The sequence below is a fragment of the Myxine glutinosa genome, chromosome 3 (genome assembly GCF_964187855.1).
Source record: "Myxine glutinosa chromosome 3, kmMyxGlut1.1, whole genome shotgun sequence".
NCBI lineage: Eukaryota > Metazoa > Chordata > Myxini > Myxiniformes > Myxinidae > Myxine > Myxine glutinosa.
The window spans coordinates 27,387,499-27,407,349 of NC_136263.1; the positions used below are offsets into that span (position 1 = coordinate 27,387,499).

Genomic DNA, 19,851 nt, shown 5'->3' on the forward strand with positions numbered 1-19,851 from the left:
TGTTGTTGATGCCAGCGGGACGGCCTCCGGCCACCTGGTGATCCTGTCCACCATCGTGAGTTGGTGGGTGAAGCCCCGCGAGGAGGGAAAGGGTCCCACCATGTCCACATTGACGTGGTCAAAACGCCGCGCGGGCACGTCGAATGGTGCCAACGGGGCCTGGGTGTGCTGGTGGACCTTCGCGCGCTGGCAGGCGACACAGGCATTGGCCCAGTCGCGGACGTCCTTAGGGAGCCCGTGCCAGACGAATTTCGCTGCCACGAGCTTCTGCGACGCTTTCCGGCCCGGGTGGGAAAGGCCGTGGAGGGCATCAAAAATGTGCCACTGCCATCCGGTGGGCACGATGGGGCGAGGTTGGCCCAGGGAAACGTCACACAGGAGAACTGTGCCTGTGTCCTCGAAGGGGACGTCGGCCAACCACAGGCCTGTGTCCGCTGTCCGGAGGGCTTGCACCGTGGGGTCGGCGGTCTGGTCCGCCGCCATGCGGGTGAAGTCCATACCGAGGTGGATGGCATTCGCGCCGGACCGGGAGAGGCAATCGGCCACAGCGTTGTCCTTGCCCGCGACGTGCTGGATGTCCGTCGTAAATTCGGACACGGCGGAGAGGTGGCGCTGCTGGCGGGCCGACCATGGCTCTGCAACGTTGGCCATGGCGAAGACCAGGGGTTTGTGGTCCACAAACGCCGTGAACGGGCGGCCCTCTAAAAGATGGCGGAAGTGGCGAACGGCCAGGTAAAGGCCGAGGAGCTCGCGGTCGAAAGCGCTATACTTGCGCTCGTTAGGGCGAAGCTGTCGGCTGAAGAAGGCCAGCGGTTGCCAAGCCCCGTTCACCCATTGTTCATGCACGGCGCCCACCGCGTAGTCGGAAGCGTCCGTGGTGAGGGTGATGGGTGCGTCGAGCGCCGGGTGCGCCAGCATGGTCGCCTTGGCGAGGGCCAGCTTAGCGCCCGTGAACGCCTCATCCATCTCTTTGGTCCAGGCAACGTCGTGCTTGGCCGGCTTGCCCCGGAGGGCTTCGTACAGGGGGCGCATGAGTTGGGCGGCGCGAGGCACGAACCGGTGGTAGAAATTTACCATTCCCTAAAATTCCTGTAGGGCCTTGATGGAGCGGGGGCGGGGGAAAATTGTGACTGCCTCCACATTGGTCGGCAGCGGAATGGCCCTGCGCTTCGTGATGCGGTGCCCCAGGAAGTCGACGGTCGTTACGCCAAACTGGCATTTCGCCAGGTTGATGATGAGGCCGTGCTGGCCGAGGCGCTCAAAAAGCATGCGCAGGTGGATGTGGTGCTCCGCCTGGGAAGTGCTGGCGACGAGAATGTCATCCAAGTAGACGAAAAGGAAGGTGAGGTTGCGCAGCACGCTGTGCATCAGCCGTTGGAAGGCCTGGGCCGCGTTCTTAAGGCCGAACGGCATGCGAAGGAACTCGAAGAGGCCAAAAGGTGTAATTACCGCCGTCTTCGGCACGTCGGCCGGCCGGACGGTTACCTGGTGGTAGCCCCGAATGAGGTCGACCTTGGAAAAGATCACCCGCCCCGCCAAACGGGCGGAAAAGTCCTGTATATGTGGTATCGGGTACCGGTCGGGGGTGGTGGCGTCGTTGAGGCGGTGGTAATCGCCACATGGTCACCATCCGCCACCCGGCTTGGCCACGATGTGCAGGGGCGAGGCCCACATGCTATTCGAGCGCCGCACAATGCCCAATCGCTCCAGCGCGTCGAATTCCGCCTTCGCCACGGCGAGTTTGGCCGGGTCGAGGCGACGAGCCCTGGCGTAGACCGGTGGACCTGTGGTCGGGATGTGGTGTTCGATGCTGTGTTTGATGGCGACGGCCGAAAACGTCGGCTGCGTGAGGGTGGGAAACTCAGCGAGTAGGCGGGTGAAATCGTCCGCGGCCGGGAGAGCGCAGGCTAGCTTGGTTGGTGCGGCGCCGCTCAATGAGCAAGCGAGCGAGCTGAAGGTCTCCGCGTTGATGAGCCGACGCCATTTGACGTCAACGAAAAGCCCATGCGTGCAAAGATGAAGTTCGCCGTGATGCAGTCCCACCTGAAGCGCTGGCCCCCGAAGCAGAATGCAACGCTGCGCGAACCAAAGGTGCGGATGGAGGAGGCGTTTGCAGCGACCAAGGCGGGGCCGCAAAGCCTGTTTGTCCTGCACCGAGGCGGGTATCACGCTCAGCTGAGCGCCGGTGTCGCACAAAAAACGCCGCCCGGATGCTGTGTCCATAATAAACAGAAGGCTGCCTGAATGGCCGACGCTCATGGCAGGCAGCGAGCGCCGGGCTGGTCGTTTCCCGACCTGCCGAAAGTGCACGGTGGGCGGCACGTTCTGGCCTTCTGCCCGAACCTGGCGTGGTAGTAGCACATGGTCCGCTCTGGTGGAGGCTCCGGCGGTCGCGTCGGGTTCGGTCAACGGGGCTTCGTGGCGGCCGCTGCCGCCAGTGGCGCTAACTCGGCCGGTGGTGGTGCCGGTCGTGGCGCGGGCGTTGCCTCGGTTGGCCCAGGGTTCCAGACGGCCGCTCCGACGTGTCGCCTGGCCGAGAAAAATTTATCGGCCTCCTTGGCCAGGGCGCGAGGGTCCGTGATGGGCGAATTAGCCAAAGCTAATCGTACCTGCCCGGGTAGCTGCCGGAGGAACAGCTCGCACAAGAGGAAATCTGGGCTGTTGTCACCGAGTAGAGCAAGCATGTGGTCCATGCGTTCGGATGGACGGGCCTCACCCAGCTCCGGGAGGTCGAGCAGTTGTCGCGCGCGTTTGGTCTCCGTGAGTCCAAACGCACCGAGGAGTAGGCCTTTAAGCGCGCCGTATTTGTGGGTGTTTGGCGGGTTCTGTAGGAAGCTCAGGACCCGGGCAGCAGTGGAGGCGTTGAGCGCGGAGACCACATGGTGGTAGCACGTCGTGTCCTCCGTAATGTTCCGCAGGACGAATTGAGAATCCGCTTGGGCGAACCAGACGGCTGCGTGCGATTCCCAAAGCCAGGAAGCTTCAAAGCTACAGATGACTCCATCGCCGTGTTCTTGAAAAGGGGTCACCAATTGTGGAGCTATGCTCTCACGATAAAGCCGGACAAAATGGACGACACAAGGAACGAAGTTTCACCGAGCTATTTATTTCTAGCTCAACTCAAAAGCACTGAAAAGCCCGATAGAACGGGCGGCAATTTATAACCAAAGTTCACCACACAAAAGCCACGCCTCTCAGGCGGGGCATGGTATGCAAATCGGTAAGCCACGCCTCTCAACGGGGCGCGGTATGCAAACCAAGTGTCCGCCCGGGCAAGGCAAGTCCGGGCAAGTCCGAACGAGCCCGGCAAGTGACCGCCCGCCGGTTACGTCATCGGCCGGTGCAAGGGGATTGTGTAATGCTTCCGGTAACCGCTACACTATAATTCGAGAATTGTCTTTGTTTCTGTAATTGATTTATATTCATCTTACTTCTTATTCTATGTGTATTCTTAAACTGCTGGACTGTATAAGTTGAAAGGTGATGGTTATACTCAGGAGGTCCATATGATTGTTTTAAAAATTAAACAGCAATTGCATGGTGCATCGCTGAATCGGGATTTCGCCTATTTGAGGTCAAAATGTCAAAGGTCAACTCAAGGTCAAAGTATTAAAATCACCAAATTATATCTGAAAATCGTCAATTTTCGTCCGATTAACCTTACAATTAAAGAGCAATTGTATATTGCATCACTGAATTGGGAAAGCAAATGTTTTTGAGGTCAGAGGTCAACTCTAGGTCAAATTAATAAATCATAACATTTAATCTGAACAATCAATTTTCATCAGATTAACCTGAAAATTAAAGAGCAATTGCATAGTGCATCAATGAATTGGGAAACCGACTATTTTAAGGTCAAAAGGTCAATGGTCAACTCAAGGTCAAACTACTAAAATCATCAAATTTAATCTGAACATTCATCAGTTTTCGTCCAATTAACCTAAAAATTAAAGAGAAATTGCGTACTGCATCAATTAATTGGGCAACTAACTATTTTACGGTCAAAATGTCAAAGGTCAACTCAATGTCAAACTACTAAAATCATCAAATTTAATCTGAACAATCATCAATTTTCATCAGATTAACCTGAAAATTAAAGAGCAATTGCATAGTGCATCAATGAATTGGGAAACTGACTATTTTAAGGTCAAAAGGTCAATGGTCAACTCAAGGTCAAACTACTAAAATCATCAAATTTAATCTGAACATTCATCAGTTTTCGTCCAATTAACCGAAAAATTAAAGAGAAATTGCATAGTGCATCAATTAATTGGGCAACTAACTATTTTAAGGTCAAAATGTCAAAGGTCAACTCAATGTCAAACGACTAAAATCATCAAATTTAATCTGAACAATCATCAATTTTAGTTTGATTAACCTGAAAATTAAAGAGCAATTGCATAGTGCATCACTGAATTGGGAAACTAACTATTTTAAGGTAAAAAGTTCATAGGTCAACTCAAGGTAAAATGACTAAAATCATCAAATTCAATCTTAACAATCATGAATTTTCATCCGATTAACCTGAATATTAAAGAGCAATTGCATAGTGCATCACGGAATTGGGAAAGCAAATGGTTTTGAGATCAAAGGTCAAATCAAGGTCAAACTACTAAAATCATCAAATTTAATCTTAACAATCATCAATTTTCACCCGATTAACCTTAAAATTAAGCGCAATTGCATAGCACATCACTGAATTGGGAAAGCAAATATTTTTGAGGTCAAAGGTCAACTCAAGGTCAAACTACTAAAATCATCAAATTTAATCTGAACAATCATCAATTTTCATCCGATTAACCTGAAAATTAAAGCGCAATTGCATAGCGCATCACCGAATTGAAAAACCAGCTATTTTTGGGGTCAAAAGGTCAAAGGTCAACTCAAGGTTAAACTTCCAAAAGGTAAACAAATATTTATAGTCTCGGGTCCTCAGGGTGGAGAGAGGACCCCAAGTGTGGAAGGAGGGAGGGGTATTGCAAGTCATACTAAAATATTCCAATTCCTGGAGAATGAACACATCCCTAAAGATGGGTTTCTTCCTCAGTGGTTTAAATTAATAACGGGGTGGGAACAAAATCATGAACCATACTTTTTACGGAACATTGGTGCTGCTGAAGCAGTTTATTTGGCTGGGATTACAATCCTGGACAGGTCGTCACTCCAACACAGGAGTCGGAGCAGAAATTTGTAATTTGTTCAGGGTGCCGGTGATGGCTCGCCTACTTCTCAAGAAGTACACCGTGGGATCTTTAACGTCAACAAACTAATGCTGGCAGACGGGACTCCTAGTTTAACGTTGAACAAAGACCTGGTCTTACCATCTCAGTGCTGCGGCAGATGGATAATCAAACCCACATTGCTGAATGAAGTAACAAGAATGAATCAACTTTGCTAACATTTCATGCACCATAACTTTTTGTGTAGAATAATCCCTGCAAAACAAATATCTTGAATGACTTTCACAATGTTGCCGAATGAAGGCAAATGTCGATGGCGTTACTCATTGCCAATGGTGGCTTGCGAAGGTCTGATGCCCTTTTTCATATGCAATATATCCGAATGAAATGGGAGACTAGTAACGCACGCCATGACATGATGTTGTTTGTTTATAAAGTCGAAAACATTGTTACTCATATGACAGAGTGCACTACTGTGGAGGACAGGACCATAAACCTGTTTTATTCTTGTCAAAGCTCCCAGGGTACTTGCTGTCTGCCCCAATAACAATCTCCTAGAAATAGCAGGGAGTCACCAAAAGGTACTGCCCTTGCAGTGTTACTGTCCACAAATCTTTGTGACCATTTATAATTATATTTATATGCTGCCAATAAAACTCTGATGAATTTGGTTCTTTCACAGGGAAGGAATTGGTCATTTTCATAATCGAATATCGTACTTTGACAAGTAAGAATAACCCTAACCCTAACCCTAACCCTAACCCTAACAAGCCTGGTGTTGGCTTAGCGGTCAGGGTGCCAGCTTGGGATACCTAGGAACCTGGGTTCGAATCCTGGTCAATCGCTGAATTAACACCAGGGGAGTTGAATAAGCCTGTCATCCTTCCGAGGTCGGCAAATTGAGTACCAGTTCACTGGTAATTCCCTGTGTGTCGCAAGTGGTGACCAACAGAGTTGGCGGCCATAAAACATTGCTTCAAAAAGGGGACCATGGTGCCCCAAAAAGGCCAACCCCTGCTCTGTGGGGGAAAATGGCCTCTAAAGGTGGTTCTTGTACTTTGACAAGTACATTGAAACTTTCTGATTGTTAAAATACTCGAGCACTTGGTAGAGCGAGACTCCGCCAGGCTGAACAGTTTATGTGTTGCATCCCACTGATAGGCCGGATCTGGATTCGGGCGTGAATCAAAATCAAATCAGCTTGTCAACTAACTAACTCGTCTACCAAGTTTATTCATAACTCACCCATAACTTTTATAAATTTCGTGTTATACAGACTTGGCATTTAATATGGAATATTTTTTTTGTGGGGGTGAACTTACTTTTCAAGATGACTTAGAACCAAAAGTTCATTGGAATTATGTTGAAATTATTCTAGATTTTGTTAATGTGACCTTTAAAAGAAACAAAAACCACATTTGACATTTCGAAGCAAATAAATTGATCCTTGAAAGTGATGTAAACTGATATCGAACTCAATTCACGGACAGTACTGTGTTAAACTTCCTTACGTTTTCCAGAAGTATGACTTTATTTTGCACATTAGCCAAAAAAAATTTCAACAAAAACAAAAGCTAAATTACGACTGGGATTACGGACAGTAAAATTACAGTTCAGTACTTCGTGTAAACCCCACGAGCATTCAGGAGAGCACGTACGTCGAGGCATGCTGTACACAAGATTTGCCAAGGTTTGGACAGGAATCGCTTGCCATGCAGTGACAATAGTCTGCTGCAATTCACGCACAGAGGTAGGCTGCTGGTCCAAGTTGTCGATTTGACACGTTAATTCTGCCCACAAGTTCTCTATCGGATTCATATCCGGGGACATGGCAGGCCACTCCATATGCTCTACACCACGGTCAGCAAGAAAGTGTTGGATCATGCGAGCACGATGAGGCCGTGCATTGTCATCTTCGAAGACAAAGACAAAGTTTCCTCGAAAGGCTGCACGAGCAAATGGAAGCAATGTTTCTTCCAGAATGACCCTGTACTTGAACTGGTTCAGGTTTCCATCCAGAACAACCAGGTCAGTTTTTCCCCCTGCATGAAAAGCAGCCCAAACGGTCACCCCACCACCTCCAGCTTGGACTATTGGCACGATACAATCTTCGTTGTGGGCTTCATGCACTTGTCTGCACACTCGGACGCGGCCATCTTGACGATAGACCAGAAATCTAGACTCGTCACTGAAGGTCACGTGATTCCGGTGTCCTGGCTGCCATTGACGGTGCTCTCTGGCCCACTGCAATCGGCGCTCGCTGTGTTGTCTGGTCAGGCGTGGCTTTCTCAGGGGACATCTGGCACGATAGCCTGCTTGAACCAGTCGTTGGTTGACTAGCCTTCTGGATACAGGCACATTTGTCAGTTGCTGCCACTCAGCCCTAAGCCGATTAGCTGACTTGGTACGGCCATTGCAGACTAACAGGTGCAGCTGGCGATCATCTCTCCTTGTGGTTCTGCGAGGACGTCCTGGCCTCGGTATTGGCGTAGGGACACCCCTCTGAGCATTTCGTTTCAGGATCTTTGACACCTGACCTTGAGTGATGCCATACTGCAGAGCAATAGCACGCTGTTTCATGCCAGAATTTCGTAAAGCCACCACTCCATGACAAACAGCATTGTCAAGTTGACGGACCATCTCCAGAGGAAGCGGCAATAACTTTTGTAGGCGTGCAGCAGTTGTTTTCCACTAATACAGAACGCAACAACCCTTATATACCCGATTGTGAAGCCAATCGTCAAATGTACCTGTCCTTACATTTTGTCACGCCACCTGTGATATCATCCTGTTATTGACTTCTTGCTGCGAAAGACAATCAGTGACATGGTTCTTTCAACAAAGACATCACCGAAGGGTAAAATAAACTCACCAGATTGATATACTGAGTTCAGAAAGTAAACCCAAGTCAAGAAAGAAAAAAAATTCCATATTAAATGCCAAGTCTGTATATCGATTGATTGTCATGGGGCCCATAAGGCTAACCCCTCCTCTAGGAGGGAAAATGGCCTTAAAATGCATGTTGTTGTTTTTGTTGTATATCGCTTTTCGCCCAATCTCTCAATGGTGAAGAATCACTTTTTAAAAAAAGATTATAGTATCCGAATCCATATTCAGATCTTCACCAGAATCGAATCGATTCGTCCTTGTGACACACCCAATCTGTCCACCAAGGTTCATCCAAATCCGTCCACAACTTTTTTGAGACATCCTGCTATATGTCGTTTTTGGCCCTATCTTCCAATGGTGAAGAATCACTTAAATACTTAAATAATTCTCATATCCGAATCCATATTCAGATCTTCACCAAAATCCAATCGAATCGTCCTTGTCACACACCCAACCGGTCCACCAAGTTTCGTCCCAATCCGTCCACAACCTTTTGAGACATCCTGCTATATGTCATTTTTGGCCCGATCTCACAATGGTGAAGAATCACTTAAAATAATTATACTAGCCGGATCTGAATCCGGATCTTCACCAAAATCTAATCATTTCGTCCTTGTCACAAAATATAATGTGACCTCTCTGCCAAATTTCGTTGGAATCCATCCACAACCTTTTGAGATATCTTGTTCACAGACAAACAAACAGACAGACAGACAGGGGTGAAAACATAACCTCCATCCACCTACGGTGGCGGAGGTAATTCAAAAATTATCACATCTGGAACTGGATCTTCACAAAAAGCGAATCAATGCGTTCGTGTCACTCACGCAACATGTCCACCAAGTTTCGTCCAAATCCGTCCATAACTTCTTGAAATACCCTTCTCACAAACAGACAGACAAACAGGATTGAAGATAAATTGTGATTGAAACAATCAATGCCCAGGCTGTTACTACCTGCTTGTGTTGCTCTATATATTCACTCTCTATTTAGACAGGTAGGGAATTTGACGTGTTCATCATGTAACTATATTCTCTACAAAATTTAGTCTTTGTGACTTTGTCCAAACCATCTGGAGTACCTTTGATACCACGATCCCCATCAAGTGCATAATAATATACAATCACCCTGACTCAGTGTGCCTACTCCTCAGAGGAGAAGCCTTATTTGCTCATCTATGTGGCCTCAAAATTATGCCAGTGAACGTCGCCATATTACTATGCCATGTGAGGCCTCCCAAAAATGTGATTGGTTGTTAATGATACAAAAGGTGATTGGTTCATGCTTGACGATACAAATGCATTTTACTGAGGTTATTTAGGGGTGGGGTCAAAGTTCACCTCCAGTTGCTTGGGTCAAATGTATGTTTGTACAGACATGAAACTGTCCTAGCAACCAATCAGATTTTATCTAATAGATAAGAGCAGAATCACAATCAAAGTTGGCCTCCAAAGGCAGTCACCAACTGGGCATCCTCCGTCGTACAAAGTCTTTCCTTGGCACACCTGAACTACTATCCACCTTCAAGGCCTTCATCCGCAGCTTGATGGAGTACTGATCTTCCCTCTGAGCTGCCTCCCCTGCTTCACATCCTTCTCAGCTTGACGCCATGGAAACCAAGGCTTTGAAGATTATTTGATTCTCCCGAGATTAATCTAAGTCTGTGGGTATATGACTTTCCCATCGGTGGTCTCTTTGTCTTCTAGCGCCTCTTTTCTGGTCTTGCACCCTCTGCTCTTTCCGTGCTTTGCCTCCACCATGTTTCTTCCGGGCACACACGCGGTCCACCATTAATCTCTCTTCTGGTGAAACTACCTAAATCCAGAATTACTACTCACCTCCACTCATCTGTTCCTCAGCTCTTTACCCATTTGTGGAATCAACCTCCACATTCTCTTCAATCTCATTCGCCCTCCAAGGCTTCAAGACAGCTACTCATCACCATCTTAGGTCATCCATGATCTTTTCTTGAAATTTGAACTTGAAATCCAATTGAGTTGAAATTTGAAGAGGATTTGCATATTTGGTCATTTAATTCAACCACGAATCATTTTTGATGTCAACTTTGCCCAAAAGGTCAAAAATAGGATAGGCCAAAGATCAACAACATGGATGGAATTTCTAATATCCTCAATTTTTATCTGATTGACTTGAAATTTGAATAGGATTTGCATATCAGGTCGCAGAATTTAACCACTATTTATTTTTCAGGTGAACTTCGGCCAAAAGGTCAACATAGGCCAAAAGGTCAACAGCCTTTACAAATTTCTAAAATCCTCAATTTTCATCCAATTGACAAAATCTGAATAGGATTTTCATATCAGCTAACTTAATTCAACCACAAACGATTTTGAGGTCAACATAGATCACAAGGTCCACATAGGCCAAAGGTCAACCACTTTTTCTCGAATTTCTAAAATCCTCAATTTTCAACCGATTGATGAAATTCGAATAGGATTTTCATATCAGTGAACTGAATTCAACCACCATATATTTTTGAGGTCAACATAGGCCAAAAGGTCAACATTGGCCAAAAGGTCAACAACCTTTACAAATTTCTAAAATCCTCAATTTTCATCCGATTGACTTGAAATTTGAATAGGATTTTCATATCAGCAAACTGAATTCAACCAACAACTATTTTTTAGGTCAACATAGGTCACAAGGTCAACATAGGCCAAAGGTCAACCACTTTTTCTCAAATTTCTAAAATCCTCAATTTTCATCCAATTGACAAAATTTGAATAAGATTTTCATATCAGCTAACTTAATTCAACCACAAACGATTTTGAGGTCAACATAGATCACAAGGTCCACATAGGCCAAAGGTCAACCACTTTTTCTCGAATTTCTAAAATCCTCAATTTTCATCCAATTGACAAAATTTGAATAAGATTTTCATATCAGCTAACTTAATTCAAGCACAAACGATTTTGAGGTCAACATAGATCACAAGGTCAACATAGGCCAAAGGTCGACCACTTTTTCTCGAATTTCTAAAATCCTCAATTTTCAACCGATTGATGAAATTCGAATAGGATTTTCATATCAGTGAACTGAATTCAACCACCATATATTTTTGAGGTCAACATAGGCCAAAAGGTTAACATTGGTCAAAGGTCAACAACCTCTTAAAAATTCTAAAATTGTCAATTTTCATCCGATTAACTTAAAATTTGAAGACGAACTTTGTTCTCTTTTGCCAATTGTCGTTCTATGAGTGATTTTTCATCTGTTTGTCTGTCTGTCTGTCAATTGCCTACAGGTCACAATTTTAAACTGATCTTAAACAAAACTTCACCAGATGGTAGAGTTATAAGTTATAACGTCATAAGGAAGAAGCCTATTGATTTTAAGGTCATAGGTCACCTTAAGGTCAAATTTCTAAAATTGTCATTTTAAATCTGATTGACTTGAAAATTGAACAGCATTTGCATATTCGTCACTAAATTGGGAAACCAACTATTTTTGAGGTTAAACGGTCAAAGGTCAACTCAAAGTCAAACTTCCAAAATCATAAATTTCATATGAAAAATCATCAATTTTCATCCGATTGACTCGAAAATTAAACAGCAATTGCATAGTACCTCACTAAATTGGGAAACCCACTATTTTTAAGATCAAAAGTCAAAGATCAGGTCAGGTATGTCAGGTATGGGAGCATGCGCCGGAGTAGCGTGTTGCCGCATCCACTTTCCAATGGTACTGCAGGGGCCTCCGTCTGGCCATCCCTCAGGCTGATGCCTGGCCCATCCCTATCTCCTCGAGATGCTGATCAACCCGCTGCAACCACGAGGCACACGGTCGGCCCGTTGACCTCCTCCACTCATGAGGCTCCCTTGCTGAGAGTATCTGGTGAGCTGGATCAGTGTCCGAAAAACGAGTCACATGTCCATACAGCCGCAGCTGACGCTCACGGACCATACAGGAAACAAATCTCATCTGGGTCTCTCTCAGCAACCGCTCGTTGGACACAAAGTTCTACCAGCGATAGCAAAGGATTCTCCGAAGAGACTATCAACCTCTGGCTCACAACATGCGGAGACATGAATAAAACTGCCAAGGTAAGTGAATCTCTTAGTGACCTCAACATCTTCGCCACAAACAGGCACAGACAAGACAGCAGCATCCAAGATGTCATTGAAAGCCTGGATCTTTGTTTTGACCCAGGAAATCTGTAATCCCAGTGGCTTTGCCTCCTCATTCAGTGCCTGGAGCCCCCCCCCCCCCCCGTAAGAATATCCAGCGGCTCCGCAAATATGACTGCATCATCTGCGAAATCAAGGTCAGAGATCTTGACACTCCCAAACTATGACCGCAGCCTGATCTCCCGACATCCTCCCCAGAATCCAGTCCATACAAGCGCTGAAGAGTGTGGGAGCCAGTACACACCCCTGCCGAACTCCAGTAACAACTGGAATTAAGTCAGAGATGGAGCCACCACACCTCACAGCACTCTCAGTACCAGAGTGTAGTTCAGAGATCAGATTGATCAGCGTTGGTGGCACCCCACGAAGACCAAGAATCCTCCAGAGGGCATCCCGATTCACCAAATCGAACTTTCCCTCCCGAGTTCACAATTGTGTGACTTGTGTGTGAAGTGTGTTGTTTGGTCGACGTTTTTCCTTTCAAGTGCCTGAGATGACTTCCTTGTTTTGTTTTTATTGGAATTAAACCTTTAATTATTTTTACGGTGTAGCCCATAGGGCAAAGCAGTCTAGAACAGTGTTTGTCCATCCGTATGTATGTATGTATGTATGTACACTACCCGTCAAAAGTTTTAGAACACCTCAATTTTTCCAGTTTTTATTGAAATTTATGCAGTTTAATGTCCAGTGAATAACCTGAAATGGTACAAAGGTAAGCAGTAAACTGCTCGAGGTTCAAAAAGGTTTAGGTTCAGGTTTTGTGTTGCAAAAACGGGAAAATAATGTAAATTGCACAGTTATGTTGTAAAAATAAGGCCTTCTTCAGGGAACAAGTAATGGGTTAACAACTTACAGCTGTTCTGCAGCAGTGTAAGTAAATGAAGCCTTGAAAGTTGATGCAAACAATTCCTACAGGTGTCCCAACCTCTGCTGATTACTTGATTACAAACCCCATGTCTGTATAAAAGCAGTATTAGAACAGACTGTTATTACACCCTCTGAAACATTATTTGGACAATATTGCACTGCAGGAAGTAGTATATTGGAAACTGGAGGAAACTCAGACAGGAAGAGATCTGGCAGACCCAAAGCCACAACAGAATCAGAAGACAAGTTTCTGAGAGTAAACAGCTTGCGTGATAGGCGGCTTACAGGACAACAGCTTCAAGCACAGCTTAACACTGGTCGAAGTAAGCAAGTCTCAGTTTCAACTGTGAAGAGAAGACTTTGAGCTGCAGGTTTGACAGGTCGAGTGGCAGTAAGAAAGCCACTGCTAAGATGGCAAAATAAGAAAAAGAGGCTTGCCTGGGCCATGAAGCACCGCCAGTGGACTACTGAAGACTGGAAGAAGGTCTTATGGACCGATGAATTAAAATTTGAAATATTTGGTTCATCACGCAGGGTTTTTGTATGCTGTCGAGTAGGCAAAAGGATGGTTCCTCAATGTGTGACACCAACTGTCAAACATGGAGGAGGAAGCGTGATGGTCTGGGGCTCTTTTGCTGGTTCCAGAGTCGACGACTTGCACAGAGTGACTGGCACCCTGAACCAAAAGGGTGACCACAGCATTTTGCAGCGTCATGCAATACCCTCTGGTATACGCCTAGTTGGTCAGGGGTTCATCCTACAGCAAGATAATGACCCTAAACACACCTCCAGGCGATGTCAAAACTACCTTCGAGGAAAAGAACAAGACGGTAGGCTTCAAATCATGGAATGGCCAACACAGTCTCCAGACTTAAACCCCATCGAGCTGGTTTGGGATGAACTGGACAGAATGGTGAAAGCAAAGCAACCTACAAGTGCAACACATTTGTGGGAACTTCTGCAACAGTGTTGGGAAGAACTTCCCGAACAATATTTGATTTCCATTGCAGAAAGAATGCCACAAGTGTGTTCGGCGGTTATATCTGCAAAAGGTGGCTACTTTGCTGAGTCAAAAGTTTTAATCAAATTTTGTTAAACAAAATGATTCTATGATTTCTTTTTTTAATCTCCAATTGTTTATTTGTTCAATGCTTAATTTCAGAGTACTTTGAGACATTAAACTGCGTAAATTTCAATAAAAACTGGAAAAATTGAGGTGTTCTAAAACTTTTCACCGGTGGTATATGTACGTCCCCTCAAATGTATACAAATCAGAGCTGAGGATCTGGTCACATGATAGGGTGATGTGATTATGTCTGATGTCATTACGGCGTACAACGGCTGACTTTCCACACACCGCCATTTTGATTTACATGCCGTTCATATCGTCGAACCTGTCATATATCACAATCGCCATGCACTTCCTTTAGTCTTTACATTCAGTGTGTTTCCGATTGTTAAAATGATCATCAAATATCAAAAGCATAGTTATCTTCAATATCTTAACCCTTTGAGTACGGGATTTTTTTTTGATAAAAAATACCCCCGGTACGGGATTAATTTGGCATTACGGGAATGCAACCACGTACTGACGATCTATTTATAGGTATAGTCAATGACGTGTGGTAACGTCATCCTTACACAAAACTTTTTCGCGGGTTGTGGCACTGGACGTTATCCGTTCTCAAAGGGTTAAAGTAGCGGCAGTTTTGTGTCCGGCCGTCATGCTATGTCATTACGTCTGTGATGTCAATACGACGGCTGGCTCCATTTTAATTTTAAAATTAAGGAACGGCTGGCTTGGCAAGCGCTAGCTAGCTTCTTGGTAAATGAGCACAACCCGGTCTTCCTCCCTTTCAGATTCGTGTTAAACAGCAGGAAAATTGGGTTTCATTGGTGGTTTTCAAAACAAAACCTTAATTGGTGGGTTTCAAAAGGCCGCTATGAAAAACGCCACTTTTTTCGTGGCAGGAAGGGCCATGTTATTAACCCAACCCTTGTGGGGTATATAGAGTACAGTAGATCTTCGCTCAGTTCTGTAAGTAAAACTTACCTCACGGATGTCGGGATTCCTCTAAATTTCTTTGTTCAATGTTATAAGCAGCATTCGCGACTGTTTAAAATGCTAATTATGTGTTTGTGGTTTATAACATATTACAAGCCCGGCTACGCTGCTGTTAGACTTCCGATCTTGTTTTTATTCCACCATTTCCTGTTCTCCTGGCCAGATTTTTTCATTTATTTGACAAAGCCTCGTGTCAGCAGACAATGATTCCGATGAGTTAGTAATGTGTATTCATGAAAGATTGGCCTAGCCAGTTCGTGATTTGGCCAAAGATTTCCCTCTGATCAACCAGACAAGAACGTGGAAATAATAATTGTGGACGTTAAATAAAGAAGAAGAATCTCGTTTCACATTCTCTGAAAAGGACTTTAGTTGGACATTTCCTCCAGTCAAAGCCACCCCCCCCCCCCCCCCCCACATCCCCTTTTTCCCCACTCCTCAACTTTTTGGCTTTGCAATGCCCTCAAGGACAATATTTTTCAAGCTCAAGGACAATATTTTTCACCCGAGCAATGGCGGATATCCCTGCTAGTATATTACTAAGTTTTCATCAACAAGCTTCCAGCTTCTCATATGAAAGTCTTCCTACATGGACCAAAGCCCCAGGGTCTACTTCAATGAACTTTCAACTTGAGTAATATAAGACCTTGGGCACCACTGACATATATTGATGAGAAGTGGGGCCTGAAGGCCGACTCTGCGAACAAGTCACGGAGCTATCAGTCTCCCTGCTCTCCGCTACTCCACAATTACTTTCGATCATACGTGTGTATGTATCTTCACCGTCCTTCTCAACATGACTTACATTATTGCCACATTTCCTACGTACTAAATAACTATACTCACAAGCCTTTTCACCTTCATTCAATGGCTACTCACAAACTCTCAGGTTGTAAACAACCTCTAATGTGAACTCGTGTTGACTCCCTCATCCACAAGTTTGTCTCTTAAATTGAATGTTTGTACGGCCTGATTGTAAACTAGTGAAAATGTTTTTTAAAAGGTGCAAATACGCACAGGAACGCTCAGCAAATGTGACGTCATCTTGACAGGGAGATCATTATGGAGTCGAGTGCTGCTAACGAGTAATCTTTACCCGCAGATGGCTGTGCTCGTGTTCTTCGCTCTGGCGTTCCTGTCGTGCATTGTGTTCCTGGTCGTGTACAAAGTCTACAGATATGACCAAGCCTGCCCTGAAGGCTTTCTTATCAAGGTGAGATGCTAGGTTGGTCTAAAAGTATAAATTGTTAACTATTCTTGGCCCATGGTTGAAAGCGCACGCTAAAAGGAGGGTTTGGGGGCATCCCCCTGCCCCCATGGGGAATTTTTAACTCTAGACTTCAATTCCCAAACTTTGGAGCATTTTGGAGGCTTGCTTGGGTTAATTACTTTCGAGAAGTTAAATTGTTAGTGGAAATGTTTTTTTTTCAAGGAACTTTACTTGAAAAAATTTTCACCACCAAAAAAGGAGGTGAGTTCACACACTCAACCATCCCCTATCTTCCCCCCCCCCCCCCCCCCATAGAACAGACATTGAGCACACACCTTCTTGTGCTTCCTGGAAAGTGGGAATTTCCATGCATTTATGAGGGAACTGCCATCTCCCATTTGTGGGTGCAATTGTAGTTAGCTGGTGTTACATTGTGAAGATGGGGGAATTGCTGGGGTGTTGGGAGGAGAAGGGGGGCACACGAGGACAAAGCACACAGGACTGAATTCGAAATGTTGACCTTTGGCTTCACCGCGACAGCTTTAGACCTTTCCATTACAATAGCACACTTTTTGAAAGCACCAATGTTCCTCATCACTATGCTGTGACCTTTTGATCCGCTTCACGTTCTCCTCGCAGATTTGGTCTCGTGATTCTTCACCTCAGGTCAAGCCATCAGATTGTCTCTGGTGTTAGAGCGTATAATTTTTTAATGGCCAAATAAAGTTTCTTTTTAGTCATTTACTTCTCAAAAGCATGTTTTCAGAGATTGAGGAGCTTCCATTGGATGCGTCAGAAAAGAATTGCCAACAAAGATGTGATGGAGCAGAATAACCTGAACCAATTGCAACATGACAACTGTAAAGAGAACTTTAAATAAAGGGAGTCTCGTGGAGCTATCCAGGATATGATTGGTAGTTCAACGTTTTTAATTAAATGTCTGATAGTAGCAGAAAGATCATCCTTCTGGAACATGCGAGCAAGACTTGTCCTTTATTTTTGTCGGCCAAGGACAAAGCAAAATGTGTGTGTTTGAAATTTGCAAGGACTGCGTTTTGTGGAGAGGAAACTTCAAAAATGTGCCGACAGTGTAATGGTAAAAGAGCTGAGAAATTTCAGGAGGAGGAAATGCCATTAATATATTATCCGCACAAGCACACTTCCTGAAGGTAAGAAGGGTTCTGCTTATGGGTTTCTGGCACCCATCCTTTGGTCTGTGTCTCTTTGTGATCCACAGCACGACCGCTGTATCCCCGCCGCTTCGCTCCGCAACGCGGGCCGAGGGAGCCTCGACGCCCGCTTCTACTCCCTCGTCTCGCCATCTTCGTCGAACTCCGACCTGCCACGTTCCATCTCGCCATGGATCGCTTCTCTACTGACACACAAAAAACACCAGGGTAGCGCAGGGTAGACCCACAAAACCACGCTCTAGTAGCCTTTCCCCGCCATTCCCCACGGCCTCCATCGCTCCATCCCGACGTAACCTCCCTCCGCCATCTCCAAATCTTTCCATATTTTCCCATGCGGAGTGAAATATTAAAATATTCCATGGCCCTACGTTCCGCGGCCATTACCGCGGAGCTCGAGTCTCTCGTCTAGCGCCGGCCTTGTATGCTCCCTCGCACCAAACGGGCTTCGCCGCTTCATCACTTCCCCTTCCCAGCTGTGTTTCACCGTGTGTCCCTTCTCCGTTATACTTTCACTCCCTGTGACGCTCTGTGCTCTCTCATGTAACGCGCTCCACACCCCAGACACAAATGCACGCTTCTCTGCCATGTAGGTGAATGCCTAGTCCAGGAGCACTTCCGACAAAAATCTCTGGAGCAAGCTGTACTGTGGTTCCTCCTTCACATCGAACAAACTGTCGTCTCACGATATCATTGTCTCTGACTCCTCATTTTATATTGTTTCCTCTTGTAATGGCGCGGCAGACCCGCTTGCATAACATTTCTTTGCTCCTACCTCCTCCGTAAAACAGGCAATTATCTTTCGTCACATCCCAATCACCTATACTATCAATTTGTTGTGCTGTAACACTAGTCTTTAAAATGTGCCAAAATTTTGATAAAGCACTATACGAGTGAAAAGTAACCGTGTATGTTGTATTGTGTTCAAGTGTGCTAAATAGTATCTATTTCCCTGCGGTTACATCTTTTAAGAGCAGCATTTACTACATGTGATAATATTTGGTATGCATATAGTTTAGAATGAGGCATGTGTTTGCAATAAACATGATGTAATTAAGGACTGTTGCTTCTGCCTCGTTTTTCCGTCGAGCATCATTGAGATGGTGCCGTCAGCAGTGCAATTACACGACACGTTTCGATCGTACGCACTCGAAACGCTCTGCTAAGAGGATCAAGGGTCCGCACAGAAGCCGCGGCGGTTTCATTTTAATTCTCCACGCACGACGAGAGCTTGTCTCGTCGCCTGATGGATGATACAAATAATGAGATCAGAACGCTGACATTTTCATGTTGAGCAAAGAGGTTGCAGCTCATTTCGTGATATTTCCTATCCTCTGGACTCGACGCGAAACTTCCTGATCGTTCCCTCTGACGCGACAATATTCCAGTTCGAATGTTGAGCATTTCCAACGCGGCGTGCACTCGCTCCCTCGTCCAATCGGACACAATGACCCGTGCATTTAGCTTGGTCTCATTTCAGCAGCGATTCTTTCTTCGCCTGCACTGCTGGTATCGATTGTAAAGAATAAACGGATTTACAGGAAATTCGCTCCGCAATAATGGCTTCCTTTATGGTTCTATTTAACCAGACGCGAGTGGCAGCGTGTGCACTTGAGAATTAGTATTAGCGCAAACATATTATCCTTGATGTGAAGCCAATAACACGTGTTGCTTTATGCTTTGGATAACCTTATGAAGACGTCAGATTATTCTGTCATTATCTTATTATAATAAAGCGAACGTATGTGGTTATGTATGTTTATATGCGACCAAAACTTCTTCTTCTTCTTCAATTAAAATTAACACCCAAAAAACACAGTCCGTGAACTCTTAATTACGTTTAGACTGCTGAGACCCCTCAGACCTTTGACGACCCTTAAAAATCCCCCAAGACCCTTAAGACCACCAAGACCCCTGAAGACCCAAAATACCCTTAAAGATCCAAAAGACCCTGAAGATCCAAAACACTCAAAAGCCCCTGAAGACCCCAAAGTCCCCAAAGACCCCGAAGTCCCAAACCACCCCAAAGACCCAAAATAACCTTAAAGGCCCTGAGGATTCAAAACACCCTGATGTTCTAAAAAAATGCCCCCGAAGATCTAAAACACCCTGAAGGCCACAAACTCTTAAAGTTCCTAAATACCCAAAAGATCTTGAAGACCCAAAATATCCCAAAGACCCAAAACACCCCGAAGACCCAAAACTCCCCAAAGACCCTGAAGACCCAAAATACCCCAATGAACCAAAACACCCTGAAGACCCAAAACACCCTGAAGGCCACAAAGACCCTTAAAGACCCTGAAGA

General features: G+C 45.4%; 1 protein-coding gene across 1 annotated transcript in view; it reads left to right on the top strand.

Annotated features, from left to right (window-relative positions):
• The window catches only part of LOC137423723 (neuronal vesicle trafficking-associated protein 1), a 103,646-nt gene extending 85,042 nt beyond the window's left edge, over positions 1 to 18,604 (top strand). The window contains exons 4-5 of the mRNA XM_068111170.2: positions 16,252 to 16,362; positions 17,597 to 18,604. Coding sequence (XP_067967271.2) covers positions 16,252 to 16,362; positions 17,597 to 17,770 — 285 coding nt within the window. The 3' untranslated portion in view covers positions 17,771 to 18,604. The remainder of the gene's footprint in view (positions 1 to 16,251; positions 16,363 to 17,596) is intronic.
• Positions 18,605 to 19,851: the final 1,247 nt, after the last annotated feature.